Source organism: Papaver somniferum, chromosome 6 (assembly GCF_003573695.1).
Source record: "Papaver somniferum cultivar HN1 chromosome 6, ASM357369v1, whole genome shotgun sequence".
Lineage (NCBI taxonomy): Eukaryota > Viridiplantae > Streptophyta > Magnoliopsida > Ranunculales > Papaveraceae > Papaver > Papaver somniferum.
The window spans coordinates 38,210,757-38,230,758 of NC_039363.1; the positions used below are offsets into that span (position 1 = coordinate 38,210,757).

Genomic DNA, 20,002 nt, shown 5'->3' on the forward strand with positions numbered 1-20,002 from the left:
GGCAGTGAATGAGTGTTAAAAACATTCACTCCATAGCCCTTCCTCTAATCACTAAAATCTCAAAACCCAAGTTTTTTTTCATTTCTTCTTCTTCCTCTCAAAAATTCCAACTCTCTCACATAAATTTGATTTCTCTACTAATTTAACACTAATAATTTAATTTTTAATCAAACCTTAAAATTCCTAATTAATCAAATCTAATAATAATTAACACTAATTATGTAAGGGTAGTTATGCCATTATCAAAAAGGATATATAAGGGGTGATGTTGTTTTTTATTTGGTGATCCTATTTTGGTATTATTTAGTATGCCTCAAAAAAATCCAGTATGCCTCACAACAGGTTGTTTTGGCATCTAGAGTCTAGACCGACTTGACTTGATACAGCGGAAACCCAATACAATATCGAGTTCTGTTCGTGGGCTACTACTGCTCAAGTGCTGAGGTATTTCTCTAGGGTTAGTTTTTTTCCCAATCGCGTGGGTGTCGATCTTTTCTTCTTCCTCTCTCTTCCAGGTACTTATATGGTTTTCTTTATTCATTCCTACTCGATATTTTTGCTGTTCAAGATTGTTTCTAACTTTTATGGAAGTAATTGTATTTTGTTGTTGTTAAATTAAATTATTTGTTTTGCAGTTTTCTTGAATCTGTGACTGGACAGGGATGGGTGAGACTGGTAAACGGTCTAGTTTCCAGAGGGATAATAGGGATTATGATCGAGATGGAAGATGCCAAAACCGGAGGGATCAAGATGTGGATGACAGGTATCAGAAGAGACGGAGAGAAGATAAAAGGGATGATGAGTTGATTGTATATCGGATACTATGCCCCGATAATGTTATAGGAAGTGTTATTGGTAAAAGTGGTAAAGTTATTAACACAATTAGAGAAGACACTAGGTCAAAAATCAAGGTTGTAGACCCATTTCCTGGTGCTAAAGAAAGGGTGTTAACTATATATTGCTATGTTAGGGATAAGGATGATGTTGAGGTTGATGATGATGATGAAGACATGGAACCTCTTTGTGCTGCACAAGATGCCCTTTTAAGAGTTCATGGTGCCATTGCACATGCTTTGGCTACTGTTAGAGGTGTTGATAATAAAGGAAGAGATAAAGAACAGGCTCACATTCTTGTTCCAACTAGTCAAGCTGCTAATATCATTGGAAAATCTGGTGCAACAATCAATAAATTGAGAAGTAAGACAGGGGCATACATCAAAGTTTCACCCAAGGATACTTCGGATCCTACTCATTCATGTGCAATGGAGTTTGACAACTTTGTTTTGGTATGTAGATTCTCCTTGCTCATCTTTAACTTTTTACCAATTATTGGGGATTGCAAACTTTAAATTGGTACCAGTCTATGAATTTTGCCCATCACTCTTCACTAGGTATTAGATGTCGGATAATCGGTTCTGAATATTATCGTTTCTTTTGCTGCTGATATGGTCTCGTGTTACTATAAGGGATAGCTTACCATCTAGTTGACATGTAGGACTTCTTAGTGGTATCCCAGTATTAAACGAAGCTGACTATATAATCACATATTTAGAGATTTGAATTCTCTAGGTAATGATGGAAAATATCAAGATGAATGAAATTTATATTTTGGGTACCTTGCGGATTACTCACACACGAGCCTTCTTTTCATTACTGTGTGTGTAGATCACAGGTGATCCTGAAGCGGTGAAGAGGGCCCTGTTTGCGGTTTCTGCGATCATGTACAAGTTCTCTGCAAAAGAAGTAGTCCCCCTCGAGGTTACGGTACCTGAAGTTACCCCAAGTATAATCATTCCATCAGAGTTATCTATTTATCCTGGTGGTGGATTTTACCAGACTGCAGACTCTCTCGTTCCTCCTAGATCTGTTTCCTCTTTCCTTGGTGCTTCACAGCATTTGCCCGAGCTTCATGGATTCACAGACACTGGAAGTAGCTGGCCAGCTTATTCACCCGGACTTCCTGTAGTATCTAGCTATGGTGGTTCATCACGAACTGAGGAATTAAAAATAAGATTGCTGTGCCCGCGTGACAAAATTGGCCGTGTTATTGGCAGGGGAGGGAGTACAATTAAAAGTGCCAGGCAGGAAACAGGTGCTAATATCGAGGTAAATGATGCAAAGGAGGTTCGTGAAGAGTGCCTTATTACTATTCTTTCGACAGAGGTCAGCCTCTTCTCTCCACCTAACCTCTCATTTTTACTGTCTTTTCTGTTAATTTGAACGTGGCAGCTTTGTTGTGATTACATCATTTAATTGGCTATTCTGGTTCAATTCAATGGTACGATATCATGCCATCCTAATTTCTAACTATCTGAATGTTTGGCCGAGCAAATTAGATTCCCGAGAAACTTGTTAAGATATAGGCACAGACAGTTATCGCTTATGATTTTTTTTTCTTTTCTTTTCCACTCATTCTATTTATTTTTTTCCTTAATTCTTATTGGCAGTCCCCAGAGGATCTTAAGTCCATGGCAGTTGAAGCTGTTTTAACTCTGCAAGGAAAGATAAATGACATTGATAATAGTGATAGTGATATAAGCATTCGCCTGCTAGTTCCATCTAAGGTTATTGGATGCATTATTGGCAAAAGTGGTTCGATCATCAATGAAATACGTAAGAGAACTAAAGCTGACATCCGCATCTCAAAAAGTGAGAAGCCCAAGTGTGCCGACAGCAGGGATGAACTTGTTGAGGTTTGTGCTTTGTGTGTGGTTGCTCGAGTTTTTTTTTTACTTATATAGTTGCTTAACTTATCTATGCCTTTTTGCATATTTAGGTTGCTGGAGAGGTCGCTAATGTGAGAGATGCACTTGTGCAAATCGTTTTGAGGCTGCGGGACGATGCCTTAAAGGATAAAGAAGGCAGTCGAAACCTTCCTACTGCTGATTCTATATACCGAGGCAGTGGCGGTTTGTCGTTACCTTCAGTCTTACCAAGTGTTTCCCAAGTTTCTTCATTGGGTTTTGACCAGAGGGTAGAAAATGGAAGTGGCCTAGGCATGCTGTCCTCCAGCAATAACCTCTTTGCGTATGGATCCTTACCGGTATGCTTAATGCTCCTCTCTAGTCAACATGTTTTGTTCATCTTAAGTTCATCTATGATTCTGTGCTCTTATCATGGAGGAGTCTCTAATCTTCGATGAAGTGTAATGTGCCTATGGAATTGTTGCCACTGTATTTGTGGCAACTATATTTTCACTATGCACACTACTACGGATCTGCTGTTTCCAGTTCAGACTTCATATTTAGGTTTGCTAGTTCTCTAGGACGAGTTGGTATTTTACTATTTTTGTAGGGCATCATATCTGATTGTTTCATTGCTCTCAAAGACTTCATGTTTGTATTTTTGTTAATATTTTCGATAGATGATGATGCTTATCTTTTTGAGTTAGCGGATCTAGCTGGCCTGGAGTGCTCTGTTTTTTACATCCCTCTTCTGTCTATTTATAAAAGAAGACAACACATCAGTGCTCTTGTCATATCGTTCATATTTTTTTCTTAATATTCTTATTCAATCCTGTTGGACAAGCCTCTCGATATAACGCATAGTAGCATAGGGATTAAAGAAAAATGTATCCTCAGAAAGAAGGGAAAAAAACAACTCAGCGAGTGCTGAAGGGTCGATACAGTTATACTGGCGTTTCGTACATTTTTTATTTTTTTTATATAACGGTTGTGTTTGCTTTTTTTGAAGGTTGGAGAGAGTGCCTACGGATCTTTTTCTTCATATTCAGCTAAGCCATTTTCGGGGTTTGTCTTACATACTTGGGTTCCACAGTATAATGTTTCTGTTGCTGTTATTTCATGTGTGCTTCATCTTTATTATGTCTGTGTGTAGATTGGCGCAACGTTCAGCTCTGGAAATATTGATCCCTTCAGATGCGGTCGGTAAAGTGATGGGCAGACGTGGGGCAAACTTAGCGAACATTATGAGGGTAAGTTCTCCTTTGAGGATCTGTTATTATTTTCTTGTGCGTATTTACTTTTTGCGTGTTTTCAGGCTGCACATTACACTCACGGGAAAAATATTGGATGATGCGAATCCTATAATTTTATTGAGAGCGGTGCTAAACCTAGGTTGTATTTTGCTTTGACACCAATAATTGCACTTCTAAACGTGTTGAAATATTCTACTCCCTTCATCGCCTTCGATTTTAAAGGCCCAGTGCATAATACATAAAATTACTCCAGATAAGGCAATTTCTCTCACTTGCATCTTCCCAGTTCCTACACAACTTGGGTCGGTAGAGGTTATCTTACGCAAGCGAGCCTTGTTTTAACACATGAAGTCGCAACACTAAGTTTGGTTAAGTTGAGTACTGCTTACTCCTTGATCCGAACCTATTGCAGAGGTGGCTTCACAGTAAGCTCTCCTTACCTGCACTCTAAGCTGAATCCACTTCACCCTTGTAAGCTTCCCATATCTGCTCCCTGAACTCAGTCTATTTTTTCACAACTCAATGGCAAAGCCCTTCTGTATATGCCTTACAAGTCCAACTAAGACACCCCTCAATACATATAATTGATTTTGAAGTATACACAAGTGTGTTTTTTCTCATTATCTCAGTTTCCTGGTTATGGACACGTAGTCACTCTAACATGCTGATTTTTGCCAGTTCCGTTTTTATTTGTATATCCTGTTTCGTAGGATTAAGTGGACTAGTGAGAACTGGTTTCTGTTATCTGAGTCAAATCTCCGTTCCATTACATATTCATCATGCTAATTAGCCCTCTTGGCCTCCTAGGTTTGTCTTTGGCCTCTCTTTAATACCATTGTTCCCGTGTTCGTTATATTCTTCGACCCCTTTCTCCATGACCTTGCACCGTTGGCATCTCATCCAGTTCTGATTTCTTTCGTGATACATTTTTGTTTTTGAGTCAGATTTCTGGAGCATTCATAGAGGTTCTGGATTCCAAATCCTCGCGAGGGGATCGTGTGGCTCAGATCTCTGGCACACCAGAAGAGAAGCGTTCAGCAGAGAACTTAATTCAAGCATTCATAATGGCTACCTGAGGTTTATTAATGCTTCCTCCTTATTATACGAAGGTGATCTGTAGTGTTAATTTTGGAGCTCTCAACTCTCGAGCTTTCCTCTTCGTAATTCCTTTTAGATTGCTCCATGTGAAATTTGTGTCCTAGGCTTCCTTCAGTAGGAGCTTCCATTCTTTCATCCTCCGCACAAGCTGAGTGGCGATTGTCTTTGAAGATTCAGCCGGCTTACCTTTTGGAATCTAGTAGTAGTTTCTGCGTTGCTAATTCTGTTCTTCGTCACCAGCATCTTAGAACTTTATTTAGGATCTTTCTTCCCTGTATTGGTGCTTTATCTTGCCGTACATCTTGGTTCCAGTTGTTTAGTGCCTAAAAATATGCAATCACCTGAATAACCTCGATTTGATTCAAAAACGGGTACTCACAGATATATGTTTATTTTTCTCGTCACTCTAACTAATCCTTGGCTTTTGGTGAGTATTGTTTCTTCTCTATCAACATTGTATGGTGATTATCTCTCTTTTTTTGTTATTCTGATTCCTTCACCTGTAGCCCAACTTAAGAAAATAGGGTAACTTGCTGAATCTAGAATGACACAAAGTTGGAATCTGGCTTCAAAACTCTATGTGCTATCCTGGCTCCCTCTTGTAGATCCCATTTCAGTTTGAGGGGAACCAATCACAAAAAAACTGGATGTTGAAATCTGCTGATTATAGAGTTTTTTCTTATCTATATGATGTTTGATGTCTCTTCATTGAGCAGGATATCTCGATTTGGGCTTAGCCAATTTCCTGCGAATCATTAATTCTTAGCCTTTTCAATTGTATAGTCCATTGTACAGCTTCTGTGTTTCAGTTAAAGAACCTTTCGAATACTGCATTTTTGATGTGTTCGTCTGTGTATTTGTGCTTGATATATGCACTTCTAGGTTTGCTTCAAAGCTTGTCTTTGTCCTACATGATTAACCAAAATCTAACTCTGTTACTTAGTGTACTCAAGAAGCAGCTAATCCATTCTATTTATTTTATGGTTAGGTCAATGAGCCAGATCAGATCATTTTTGCTTCTTATGCATTTGATTATAGGTCATCATTGTTATATTTTTTTACCTTAACAGACTCATAAAGATTTTTATGCGTTACTGTGCAGAAGTCTTGCTAATACCTTAATGTAAATGAATATAAATTTTGTCTTGTTGGAACGTTTTCTTTGGAATCTTGCTTCAAGTTTGTCTATGATATGTATATATCTATTTTTTTTTTAAATGGCTTCTGCACCAAATGTATGCTTCTAGAATCCAGATATGAAGACAAATGTCCAGTAAATTATAAAAACGGATTAGGGAGTGGTGTTGTTGTAGATAAAGTTAAGGCCGTCCATTATGGGAGGTAAAAGTGGGTAAAATGGTGTAGAAATATCTGTTAGTACCTGTTATTTGGCCACAAATGGTAGTCAAGTTTCCGGTCTTACTCATTTAACTGTCTAATCTTTTTGAGTTGTTTACAATGTGTATTTTGTAATGAATTCCCGTCGTGTCCAAGGAGATCTCCTTGTTAGTTAGCACTTCGCAGAATGAAATTTTGTTACCATCATGTGATCTAAATCCAACATATCGGACAACCCATTTTCTGAATTTGTTTTGCTGCTGATAGCTATTGGGAAGGTGACGTTTTCTCTAAATTATAAGAGAATTGAGCATATGTATCCACTATTTTCCCCAAAAATAAATTCATCTTTTCTTTCGGGTATAGAGCAAGGTAGTTTCCAAGTGGGACCCTAGTTAGCAATACGGGGCACGGAACTAGGAGTGGGACTTAAAAGGCTTCATTGGATCCGAGTCCAACGGCAATGACGTAACTAACGGGCCACCTGAAAATCTGATGAGTGACAGTGTCACGTTTCCCAAAACTATATTTGGAGTTGATGCTTACGAGGTAAGAAAAGTAAATAGTTATCTACTTATCCTTCCATGTTGGAGTTGGACGCGAGTCGGCGAGTGTGTATTTAGCGTTCTGAGGATGTGAAATTACCCGGATAACCCCTTACGACGTCCCCCAGCATCGATGCTCATCAACAATAAAGAAAGAGATGGGTAATTTTGGAATTTGAAAAGTTTGTTGTCATCAATAATTGTGCTTAGTAGTTAAACTAAAGAGTTGGGATTTGTGGGAATCACAATTCATTTCATGGATGGATGCCGATGCACCTTGGTAAGCTAAAAATCCAAAACTCCCCTGACAACCGAACCTGAAAAACCTTTTAATTGCCAAACTGTTTGTCTATGTAAATACGAAATCTTAGTTGATGTACAACACTTAAGAGAGGTTGTAAGTGGATTTTTCATTTCGATGGCAGCAACCAAGAAATCTTTGCAATATGTATTGAGAAGTATTAGCACAGGTAGAAGGAGCTTTAGTGCTCTACCTCAAGGAAACCCATCTTCTTCTCAACATCTCATCAACCTGGAATATCAATATATTGCTCACAAGTGAGTCTTAAATAATATCTCTCTCATGTTTTATCATACTAATTAATAGTATCAGTTTCCATCTTTATATTGTTCGGGTTTCTTATATCTAATTTTGTTGCTACAATAATTTCCAATTATTAGATCAATAGGTTTGCCGAACTAAAACAGAATATGGGTCTCTCTTCTCTTCTATGCTTTGTCGTCTCAACCTTTTTTCCGGTACACCATCTAGGCGGTTATAGCTGTTTCTATCTATTGATAAACTTTCTCACACTTACACTTCCGAGTTCCATTTATGATCACAAGAAATATGGAGCTATGCAGAGAATGTTTTTTTAATTTTTTTATTGCTGTTATGTTGAATCAAATTGAGGTCTTTCCAACACATGATGCATGCAACGTTCATCCACGACTTAATTGCTTACGTTAACAATTTCTGTTTGGTGCCATGGATAGCTTCATTACAATTTCATCTGTCATGACAAGCGCCAAAGAGTTCCACCCTATTTTAACATTTAGAGATGTATGCTCCATTTTTACGTTTACTCCTGTTCGAATAAGTAGTTTCTTTTTTGTAGCAATTATATTGTCTTTCCTCGGTGGTTTATGATTAACTTTAATCACTTGGACATGTAATTCGCAGTTATCACCCAATTCCGGTGGTATTTTCACATGGAAGGGGTTCATGTATATGGGATCCCGAAGGCAACAGATATCTTGATTTCCTTTCTGCCTATTCTGCAGTTAATCAGGTAAATAGTTCAATCATTCAGATTCAACTGTAATGGAACATTTAAGCCTGCAATTGTGCATCTGTTTTACAAGTTTAGCTGTAACAGGGTCATTGCCATCCCAAGGTCATGAAGGCATTAGTTGAGCAAGCAGGAAAGCTCACTCTAAGTTCCAGAGCGTTTTATAATGATAAATTCCCAGTACTTGCTGAGAGTCTAACAAATTTGTTCGGCTATGAGATGGTTTTACCCATGAATACTGGGCTGAAGGTGTAGAAACAGCGTTGAAATTGGCGAGAAAATGGGGTTATGAGAAGAAAAACATTCCAAAGGATGAGGTAAGAATCATCCATTAAGAATATATGATTGACAGAAGAACATCTTTGTTTCAACTGGGAGATTGTCTTTTAGATGGGAGAATTTCAAAGGGGACCATGACCATGTCAGGCTTTCAGTTGCAGCAATTTACATGTATTAGTGCTTTTTGTTAGCTTAAAAAGTCTAGTGATTTCTAACAAATGTTATATAGGTGCAAGTTTGAGATCGCTGGTTTGATCTATACTTACAGGTAGTCGCTCGATTCGGGCCTGATAGATAATGAGTCATACTTGACAGATATTTGGTCACCTTTTTAGTTGCTTTACTGGCTTTATAGATTTGAAATTGCGTTATCTAGATGAATTAGAAATCAATTGTCCTATTTTAATCCAACAAATGTGCAGGCTATTATTGTCTCGTGTTGTGGCTGTTTTCATGGTCGTACCATGGCTGTGATATCTATGAGCTGTGACAATGATGCAACTCGTGGTTTTGGGCCACTATTGCCTGGCCATCTTAAAGTTGATTTTGGTGATGCAAATGCACTTGAAAAGATTTTTCAAGGTATGAGAGTAGGAAGTGTGCTCCGTCGTGTTGATTGCTTGTTTATCTTTTACGTAAAGTCTGCGCTCCATGTTGGTGGACCATAAATACTTAGTTCAGAAGTTTGTGTATAAGAAGTCCCTTGGCTACACAATTGTTCTATGGTATTTAAATTCTGAACAATGCGTTTACGTGCTTCATTTTGGGCCTGCAGAAAACGGTGATCGGATAGCTGGATTTTTATTTGAACCTATTCAAGGAGAGGCTGGGGTATGTTAGCCAGGAACTTAAAGTAGTCTTGTAATTCATTATTCAATTTTATTTTATTTTTTGATTGGTAAAACACTCTTGTTCACTAGTTGTTGGGATCAGAATCTTAGTCAAACAGAGTGCAAGTCAGAAATTTGGAATACCTTTTTTCTAAGCTGAACAAAGTTTCAGTGTCTTGAATCTCAGTTTTATGTATTATCCATATCATCAAAATAAATCATATTAATGCAGGAAGAATTGCTTGCCCGGTCCTGTTTTTCATGTTGAAAATACCTCGGAGAACGTATATACTAAAATGCATCCTTGTGTTTATATCCAGGTTATAATTCCACCAGATGGTTATCTAAAGACTGTCCGAGCCCTATGCTCAAAGTACAATGTTCTAATGATCGCTGATGAAATACAAACCGGTATAGGTCGAACAGGAAAACTACTGGCATGTGAATGGGAAGATATTAGGCCAGATGTTGTGGTAATATTTCCTTCTTTGTTTGATCATATTCTTCATCTTTATAAGCGTTGAAAGTACAAACATGTCTACCTTGTTAGATTAAGCTGGCTTCGATTAGAAAAGTTTTAATGTGGTTATGTTGTATCCTGTTTCTTGGATGATTCCAGATTCAATAAAATAGGTTTTACTTGTTTAATTTTCGGGACAGACATACATGATGATTGTAAATGTTCGATTGGATCGGATCTAGGGGATGCTTAGCTATTTGTAGGATTATTTTCTCGTGGGACCATCTTGTCACTTTTCTATAGATAGTTTAATTCTTTCATAAATTTTTTCCCTCCTGTACGTCTTGTAAGACAATTAGGTAATCAAATCTCTTAGAAGAAATGGATTATCTCCAAGAGTTGGATGGAGAAATAGGTACCTACTGTGAGAGGAGAGGGAATAGGCGAATAGTATAAGAAATGGATAAAGCATTTTAGTTCACAAATGAAATTTGAGATTTAGGTAGGACATTATGATCAATACTATATGGAGAAACTTTTCTCAACTTCTGAAAACAAAAAGCAGTTCTCCTGAAGCATCTGGCTTATACTTATGACTATTATGCTGGTGTACTAATGTGCCAAGCGATCTATGGTTTTAACTCTATTAACATTTTTTTGTACTTGTCTTCAGATACTAGGCAAAGGGCTAGGTGCTGGAGCGGTGCCGGTAAGTGCGGTTCTCGCAGACAAGGATGTAGTGCTATGTATTAAGCCAGGGGAACATGGAAGGTAGCAGAAAACTATTTATATTCTGAATAAAAATTGTAGCACTACCTCATCGTAAAGGAAAATTGCACTTTTGTTTGCATAAATTTGATGTTTTGCTTCTGATTTAAATTTTTCAGCACATTCGGGGGCAATCCTTTGGCGAGTGCAGTTGCTATTGCCTCACTAGATGTTATCAGTGATGAGGGACTTACTGAGAGGTACAAGATCTTAATTCCATTGAACTTCTATAAGACAAATAGAGGAAGAAAGTTGAATATATAATTAGCTAGAAACTGTTGTATAATGTAACATTAAATTTACCTCTGTGCGAGAAAACCTTCAATTTATACACACTTACTTCTAGAAATTCTCAGAAGTATTAAAACAGTGTTGTAGTTGACTCTGCGTATTTGCGCAGGGCTGCTAAGATGGGAGAGGAATTTAGGCAACAACTAAAGAAAGTACAGGAGAAATTCCCCGAAATAATAATGGAAGTACGAGGAAAAGGTTTGCTGAACGCAGTGGAGCTTAATAGCAACTCATTGCTCCCTGCCACTGCTTATGATATCTGTCTTCAGCTTAAAGAAGAGGAATTCTTTCTAAGCCAACACACAATACAATAATTCGTTTAGCTCCTCCTCTCTGCATAAGGTAATCTTTCAATTCCTGCTATTATTTCATTTTCTTAAAGCTACTTTTTTTATTTGAAGGAAAAAGAGAAGAACATCATGGGTACCGTTGTCACCTTATTTTGAATCATCGGGACATATATGAATTTATCACATACATAATATATTTATTTTAATCCTTTACAGTTCCGAGGAGCTCCAAGAAGCCTCTAAGGCACTATCTAATGTTCTAGAGATTGACTTACCAAAACTGAAGAAGCAGAAGCCAGAAGTAGACCAGTCACCTGTTTCTCAAGTTTGTGACCGATGTGGGCGAAATACACAGTGATTTTTAGATACAGTTCTTAGAATCCTATGCACGTTTTTCCTCCATATTTACTAGAGACACGAGTTAATAGCTTGGAAGCTCTGTGTATCTCCATAAGATTAGCTTAGTCCAATACTTGAGCCCTTGCCTCAACCATTGGTCATTGAAGATCATATTAGTGTAGGTTAGTGTTTCTTTGTTAGAGAGACGGAATAAAATGGTTCCATAATGTGTAATCTTACCTCCATTTGTATGCACTCGGTTGAAGTTTTTCATGTTTGCATTTGCATTGCTATAAGAGCAAGTCTTATGGTGGAATCCAACTTATTCAAGTGTGGAAAAATCATGGAATGTCAAGTCTAGTGGCTTCCAAGTTGGGGTCTTCCACAGAAAATCCAAGCAAGGTTCCATGGTTTGGGGGAAGGGTCCGTGGAATCCATCTAAACGCCAATAAGAATAGCACTAAAAAAACGCTATTAAGAATAGCGTTTTTAGTTGTTGAAATCTAACGGCTGAGAAAAAAGCGTTATTCTTAATAGCGTTTTTTTAGTGCTATTAAGAATAGCGTTTTCACTATTCCATCACTACACTTGCACTTCCATCCATAATTCCAAATACTGAGATGGCGCGGAAGATGGAACTCTTGCTCTAATGCAAGTTTCATGAAAATGTTTCATGAAAATCAGATCTTTTGTCAAAGTAGCACTGGCAAAAGATCGGTGTGACTATACTTTCCAGAGAGCATTTGTGACGTTGGAAGAATCCAAGTTTGCCATTGTATTTGTTTAAGAAGTGTTCCGTCTTAATAGTCAATTAGGGATTTAACTGGCAATCTAATTGTAAACTAAACCAAATCAACATGTTTTTTCATTTCAATTCGGCTTGTTGGTAACCATTTTGTGCCCAAATTTGGTATGTGGGTGCGGCTTTACCTAATAATATGTGCGGTTATTTAATAACTACCTTTCAAGAAATATCAGTACTTAAATTTAGAAAAGCCAAAATTAAATTCTAATTAGCAGGAAAAGGAAAAATAGAGTTAGAAAATTTCATCGATGGTAGTTGTATGTCTGCCCGTTAGCTTCAATTCCCTACTCTTTTAACCTTGGAATCAAATATATTCATCAAGAACAACAAAGAAGAGCAAACTAGAGTTTTCTTTTAAAACTAGAATTTCTTACAAGTTTCATGGCCAGCAGTCAAAATGGAGACAGAGCTAGACAACATGGAGAACGTACATGCATGCGGGTCTGAAATCCAAAACAATTCGTGTTCAGGAAGTATTGGAGGAGACATAGACATTGACGGGGATCTCAGGTATACAAGTTTGAAAGATATCATTCCAGATTCGCCATCGACTCCAATGAGCCTCAACAGTGATGGAAATTTCGATTCATCCAATATTTCAATTAGGAACCAATTGGTTAAACAGGCAGCTTCGGCGTATCTTCAGTCGGCGATGATACTTGGAAGCCCAAATCAGAGTTGGGTTGGGAGGGTAAGAAGGAAGATACATAATAAAGCTGCATGTTTTTCATTGTGGCGTATTTACGTAGCAAACCCAATCAGAGCATGTTTTTGGCAAATATTTCAGATTGTAGGTCACTTGGTTTTTCAAATTGGTGGTGTTTGGTGCAGTAACAGCAGATCTTCAATTGCTTGAACTTTCATACTTGCGAATTGCGATCGAATAGACAGACCAACGGCTAATGTTCATGTCTTCTTCCTTCCTTTTTTTTTTTTCTTTTTTTCTTTGTTCTTTTTAAATCTCTCGTGTAAATGTAGATACTAACGGGAAAACTTGTATATTCGGATTAATGTTACATGCTAGTTAAATATTTTTTATTACTTTTTATACGAAGGAAAACACAAACCTCCTACGGTAGTTTCTTTAACATGTGAATGCGTACATCATGTATGTGTGTAAACACATGAATTTGACCAAGAGCCGAGGATAGGAATGGGGGTTTCGGATATTAAAGGAAGCCACCACTAGAAAAACCGAGATCATCATAGATGAGGGTGCAACACAAGAAGGCTGCTCCAAAGACGGATTGCCCCGAAAAAGATAACTGATGAGTGCCTAAATAATCCCCGGCTGTAATAGTACATGTTACGGCTAATAATAGAAGACTTATTAAGAAAGATATTAGGGTACACGTGTGTACGGTACTGGCATATCAGGCTTAGCCTATAAATAGCAGGGAACTCTTCCAGAAAAAACCAGAGTTCCCCAGATAATTGTATTGTGTATTGGGATTAGTCTCCTCGTTACCCTATGATAATTTAAGGGTATTTACATTTAGCGACTTCACTGGGGACTAGTCCTCGGTACCAATACCAAAATTTGCAAACATGAACTCGGAAACACCTCGACTTCGAGGACCCGAGACCAAGACAAATCTGCTTGTCAACTATTTAGTCAAATCTCATCAAGTAGCTTTATTAGAACACCAACGAAGAGAAGAAGGCTCAGATCCCATGTGTGTTGAGAAGGAACTTGGGGTAAAGTCTCCAATTAGAACTGGAGAGAGAAGACCCGGAAGATAGGGCTGTGCGAGAGGAGTGTCGGGAAGTGTTTTCTAATTTTTTCCAAGAGATCAAGTTCACTGAACACCAACAAGAGTTGGCTTGCATGCATATCCTAAACATCTTTGCTGGGGATGACCCTCGTGAATATATAGAGAAGCATTTTCCAAAACAAATTATTTTCGGAAAAGGACCGGATGGCCGAAGTTGGGCACTTACGCCCTCTGTTCATCACAGTCGGGGTAGGGAGAAACATCCTCAACCGAGCTATTGTAGACACTGGTGCCTCTCTAAACTTAATTTCTCAAGACACCATTCACCGAGTACGCATCCCACCGATAGCTATCAGGCGTTTCAATAGCAAAGTACAAGACTTCAGCAGAGAAAGACAGAAGACAATTGAAACGATACAAGTAGAGATCACTGTTGGACCCATTAGAGTTGTTGAACTTTTTCATGTGACTGAAGCGAGCTTAACATGTCATATCATTCTAGAGCAGCCGTGGTTGCGAAAACATGGAGTAATATCTTCTACAGATCACCAATGCCTTAAATTTCTACACGAAGGAAAAGAATGGCTTTTGGCAGCTACAAAGAACCCGTTCACAAGTGAAGAAAGAAATCGTTTTCCCGAGGCAGCTTTCTATGACAAACAAAATACGATTGCCTTTGAGGATGATTTCGGGAAAAGAAGGGGGTGCAAAGGAGAAGTGAGTGAGCGTAAGGGACGTTTTCAACGCTGTACTCAACCCGATGGAAGGAAGTATATAGGTATGTTGTCGAGGAAAGCATGGTAGCAGAAGAAGAACAAGTCATGCACGCGATGGAAAACCTATCTGTCAACGAATCTGAACACGATTGGGAGCACCCAACTTCCACATCTAATGGGAGTTTGGAACCAACAATCCCGCTAAACCTAGGAACTCCGGAAAATCCGAAGGTGATTCAAATTGGTGACGGATTAGCACTAGAAGAGCGAGAGGAACTGAAAGGCTTATTAATGAAATTCCAAGATGTGTTCTCCTGGACATACGAAGACATACCAGGGCTAAATCCAGCTCTTGTTTCACACGAACTCAAGACTTCACCATCTTTCAAACCGGTAAAGCAGCCTTGACGGAAGTTTTCTCACAAGGTTGAGGAGAAAATTAAAGAGGAAGTCTCGAAACTACTCGAAGCGGGATACATCAAGCCCATACACCACCCAACATGGCTAGCCAACATCGTACCAGTGGAAAAGAATAACGGTAAAATACGATGCTGTGTAGATTTCCGAGATCTCAATAAAGCGTTCCCTAAGAATGATTTTCCCCTTACCCTCATCAACCTTGTCGTCGATTCCATGGACGATCACGAACTATATGCATTCTTGGATGGGTACAGTGGTTACAATCAGGTCAAAATGAAAGAATCTGATGCTCCCAAAACAACATTCTCGACACCGGTCGGGAATTTCTATTACGTGATCATGTCCTTCGGTTCGAAAAACGCAGGTGCCATATACCAGCGATCCATGACTCTTATTTTCCACGATCTCAACCATAAGGAGATGGAGGTTTATGTAGACGACATCATTGTCAAAGCGAAGAAGAGAGCTGAGCTCGTGCCAAATCTTAGGCGGGTGTTGTCTCGGTGCCGAAGTTACGACCTCAAAATGAACCCGGCTAAGTGTACTTTTGGAGTAACCTCGGGAAAAGTTTTGGGTTTTAAGGTCACCAAAGCTGGAATCGAGATGGATGAAGACAAAGGAAATGCCATCATGAAAATGGCAACCCCAAAAAACAAAGAGAAACTCCAAGCATTGATAGGAAAGGTCTCTTCCGTACGACGATTCATACCGGTCTTAGGCACCGGTATGTCAAGCCTTCTCCCATTACTCAAAAAGGGATCCAAATGGGTATGAGGTGAAGAGCAGCAGATGGCACTCGACAGAATCAAAACATGTTTAACCCACCCACATGTAATGCGACCACCAATCCAGGGAGAACCTTTATACCTCCATGTTGCAAACACAGATAAAGCAATAGGTGCGGTACTAGTTCAAGATATGGGGAATGACAACTTGACCCCAATATATTATATCAGTAAGGCATTAAAGGAGGCTGAATTGCGTTACTCACCAGCGGAAAAGTGAAAAAGCGGCGGTCTAACAACACCACCCAATATTTCTCTTAGCAATCTGTATGGACAAACTCTAATATACTTTTAAGAGAATCAACAAAACTCAATCAATTAAAAGTACATCAACGAGTTTATATATCTCTCTCTTGATTTGATTTCCTCAAACAGAAACTGCGAATACTAATCAAATACAAGGAATAATTTGGATGGTACCAAAGACCAATATCCAAGGATCAATCAATGGCAATCAACAACCAAAGATTGGATTACTCTAATTGATGATCTAACGCACAACCTGTATTATTTCAATTATAAAGATAAAACAATATAATGCGGAAACTGAAATAACACAGACACTAGAAATTTTTTTAACGAGGAAACCGCAAATGCAGAAAAATCTGGGGACCTAGTCCAGATTGAACACATAATGTATTAAGTCGCTACAGACACTAGCCTACTCCAAGCTAACTTCAGACTGGACTGTAGTTGAACCCCAATCAGTCTCCACTGATCCAAGGTACAGTTGTACTCCCTACGCCTCTGATCCCAGCAGGATACTGCGCACTTGATTCCCTTAGCTGATCTCGCCCACAACTAAGAGTTGCTACGACCCAAAATCACAGGCTTTGACAATAAACAAATCTGTCTCACACAGACAAGTCTATCAAAGGATCAATCTGTCTCCCACAGAAAAACCTTAAATTTTTTGTTCGTGTTTTGATAATAATCAAGGTGAACAAAAACCAATTGATAATCCGGTTTTATATTCCCGAAGAACAGCCTAGATAAATCAATCACCTCACAACAATCTTAATCGTATGGTAGCGAAACAAGATGTTGCGGAATCACAAACAATGAGACGAAGATGTTTGTGACTACTTTTTATATCTTTGCTATCATAGATATTAATATCAAGCCAATCAATATGTTTGTACTCGTACGATAGAAGATGCAAGATCAGATCACACAACTACGATAAAAGTAGTATCGGTCTGGCTTCACAATCCCTATGAAGTCTTTAAGTCGTTAACCTGGTTTTAGAATAAGAAAACCAAAAGTTAAAGGAGAAAAAAATCTAGCACGAAAACTAGTATCACACGTGAAGTGTGGGGATTAGTTTTGCACAATACTAGATGTCCCCTTTATATAGTCTTTCAAATCAGGGTTTCGCCTTGGTCACAAAGCAAACAATATCCACCGTTAGATGAAAACCTGATTTAGATTCAAGCTAATATTTCTCAACCATTAGATCGAAAACTTAGCTTGTTATACACAAATGAAATGCATGCTTCTAGGTTTGTTAACCGTACCCAAACGTGTACATTGTTGGTTCAATAATAGTTAACCAAAAGGTTAGCCATATGAGCATTTCATACCAACCATATTCTTCTTCACCATAACTAGTTCAAATGAATCCAAATGAACTAGTTAGAGAGTTGTTCAATTGCAAGGAAATCTTATGTACTACACAAGACACAATTAAAGCAAAGATGGTTTGATTCACTCAAATCGGTTCATGAAATTTATAGCCACGGTTTGCAAATTGCATTCCTTAGTCTTTATAAGTTTAAGTTCAGAAATCATCTTCAGTTATATAACCTTCTTAAGTTCGCACACTAGGTTCGCGGACTTAAGCCACCGGGCAGAGTTTACAAACTTCAGCAGAAAATCTCGGCAAAGACTTTCTGCCGGTTCGCGGACTGGGTTCGCGGACGCAGCTAGTTTGTCAACTCCAGCAGAATTTCTCGGGATAAGAATTTCGGCAGTTCGCGGACTTGGCAACAAGCCATTCTTTCGGTTTCTCTTGATCAACAAAGTTCGCAAAATTTGGTTCAAGGGATAAGACTTATGCACATATGTGTTTCCACAACAATACTTATGTCCATCATTGGTTATGTAATCTAAACTCTCATTCCAACCATTGAAACATTCTTAGAGGATGTTATATAGTTGTTAAACCATTTCTCGTCAAAGAAATTTTCAAAATGATTGAAACATATCATGACTTTCGTCACTAGGTAAAGATAAACACGTTCTAAGCGAAACACTTACCAACACATATTTCGAGATATAGATAGGCGAGGTATACTCGGCTCGAAATACCAAATGTGTATAATCTAAGTCTATATATAGCATACGAATTTTTGTCTCAAGAAGTAGGAGATAGAGTAGATAGAATTTTGAGTGACAGATAAGTTCAAGTCTTCACATACCTTTTTGTCGAGAAGTTCCACCGGTTCCTTGAATATTTCTTCTTCTTGTATGATGAATCTCCATGAAGTCCTTGAGCTCAACTTCACTTTTAAACCTAGTACGAGACTTAGCTATAGTAGACTATAAATCAAGACTTATAATTTTGATCACTAACATTGACAAACATGCTTGAGATAGCAACACATGCGAGTTCGACCGAGCAATGCTCTAACAATCTCCCCCTTTGTCAATTTTAGTGACAAAACTATCAATACATATGGAATATAAAAAAGATAAAGAAACTTTAGTAGCTCCTATTCCACATGTCTAATATTCAACATTCCTCGAAATCTTCGTCACTTCCAAGTACTCCAATGATCCCAAAGGTTGTAAGTTTAGCATCACCGTTGTTGAAGATCCGTAACTATAACAATGAGAAAGCATCGGTCTCGATCATTGTTATACAGTGTCATAGTATTATTACACAGTGTCAAAGTCCAATTGTATCACAACTTCAACAATAATACTATGGTGATATGTATCACTCCCCCTTAGTCAATACTCCATCTCACATGGAAACCACTCCCCCTTACACAATGATCCGAAAACCGTATGTATTTGTAGTGTGAACTACATATTAATTCTCCCCCTTTTTGTCAATAAAATTTGCAAAGGTACAAGAACGGTATCACAATGAAATTTCCGTAAGAGACATTTCATGACTAAAAGAAAAATACGTACCATCTAATTTAGATGCAATCATATAGCCGAAGCTAATAGCATTCATCAAGGAGTTTAAAGATACAAGATAACCTCTTTAAAATTCCACATCTGCACACCCCTCAAGATATGACCATTAAGCACAAGTTCAAAAGAACTCTCCCCAATTTGATGTCATTCCCAAGGGAACAACAAGAGCGACCTTAATTTCAAAAGAAAATAAGGATTTTGATTGGACACCAAAAACCATGAGAATGATTTTCTATATCCAAAAACTCAATCAAATTAATCACAAGTAAACCCATGATTAATTTAATCGGAATATGCAATCAAATTAAACACAAAAGTGATCAACTTAATTGATTATGCTCGACATAAGAGAACTTACGGAGCGTACGACTAACATAACCATTAGAAAATGAATAGGATAGTCGTTCATATACTCAACATAAGAGGAAACTTATGGAGTATGAAAATACTCAACTAGCTTAATTACAAGAGAACCCATAATTAATCTAATTGGAATACACAACCAAACTAATTACAAAAGTAATCAATTTAATTGTCATTTGTTTTGCTCGACATAAAAAGACTTATGGAGCAATAACTAAATAACCAAACAATATGATTAATTTAGTTCAAGAATGCTCAACATAAAGTACCTTACGGAACAACCAACAAAGATAATAAAAAATTAATCAACTTGGTTGTATCGTGCTCAACATAAGACACATTACGGAGCCTCACAGTATTACATAAAATATGGATCAGTGAAGATCAATACTGTGGAATACACAAGGATTCATTCTATCTTCCATCACTATTTGCATAACGATATTTAGTAGACATAATCCTTGAACACATAAGATTTTAACCTATCTTCCATCAAAGAATTGACAATATAGGCTTAACTTTTGTATGTGTCAAAAGTATATTCATCCTTAAATCAATACATGAATACCGATCATGAACGA

At 37.9% G+C, this 20,002-nt stretch overlaps 2 protein-coding genes and 1 pseudogene across 4 annotated transcripts; all 3 read left to right on the top strand.

Annotated features, from left to right (window-relative positions):
* The first annotated feature begins 392 nt into the window (after window positions 1-392).
* Window positions 393-6,051, top strand: LOC113287334 (KH domain-containing protein At4g18375-like). 3 transcript variants are annotated; one of them, XR_003329964.1, is made up of 9 exons: window positions 393-515; window positions 636-1,286; window positions 1,666-2,163; window positions 2,448-2,693; window positions 2,777-3,043; window positions 3,694-3,749; window positions 3,838-3,934; window positions 4,648-4,744; window positions 4,882-5,013. XR_003329964.1 is itself a non-coding variant. In XM_026536054.1 (8 exons), exons 2-8 carry the CDS (start codon window positions 663-665, stop codon window positions 5,011-5,013), a joined length of 1,920 nt encoding a protein of 639 aa, XP_026391839.1. In that variant the 5' UTR covers window positions 393-515; window positions 636-662; the 3' UTR covers window positions 5,014-6,051. The 3 variants fall into 3 exon arrangements, 2 of the variants coding, with proteins under 2 accessions (XP_026391839.1, XP_026391840.1); XM_026536054.1 differs by lacking the exon at window positions 4,648-4,744 and having other exon boundaries at window positions 4,882-6,051; XM_026536055.1 differs by lacking the exons at window positions 4,648-4,744; window positions 4,882-5,013 and adding an exon at window positions 4,000-4,620.
* A 1,092-nt stretch (window positions 6,052-7,143) lies between these two features.
* On the top strand, window positions 7,144-11,783 carry LOC113287335 (annotated as a pseudogene).
* Window positions 11,784-12,514: 731 nt separating this feature from the next.
* Window positions 12,515-13,320, top strand: LOC113285594. The gene has a single exon (XM_026534425.1). The coding sequence runs from the start codon at window positions 12,670-12,672 to the stop codon at window positions 13,126-13,128; it is 459 nt and encodes a 152-aa protein (XP_026390210.1). The 5' UTR covers window positions 12,515-12,669; the 3' UTR covers window positions 13,129-13,320.
* The last annotated feature ends 6,682 nt before the right edge of the window (window positions 13,321-20,002 follow it).

Excerpts from the sequence above, each read along its gene's own strand:
- LOC113287334 (XM_026536054.1), top strand. The coding sequence starts at position 663 with ATGGGTGAGACTGGTAAACGGTCTAGTTTCCAGAGGGATAATAGGGAT. Across the intron at positions 1,287-1,665 it reads AGTTTGACAACTTTGTTTTG|ATCACAGGTGATCCTGAAGC; the intron begins GTATGTAGATTC and ends CTGTGTGTGTAG. Across the intron at positions 3,750-3,837 it reads TCAGCTAAGCCATTTTCGGG|ATTGGCGCAACGTTCAGCTC; the intron begins GTTTGTCTTACA and ends GTCTGTGTGTAG.
- LOC113285594 (XM_026534425.1), top strand. The coding sequence starts at position 12,670 with ATGGAGACAGAGCTAGACAACATGGAGAACGTACATGCATGCGGGTCT.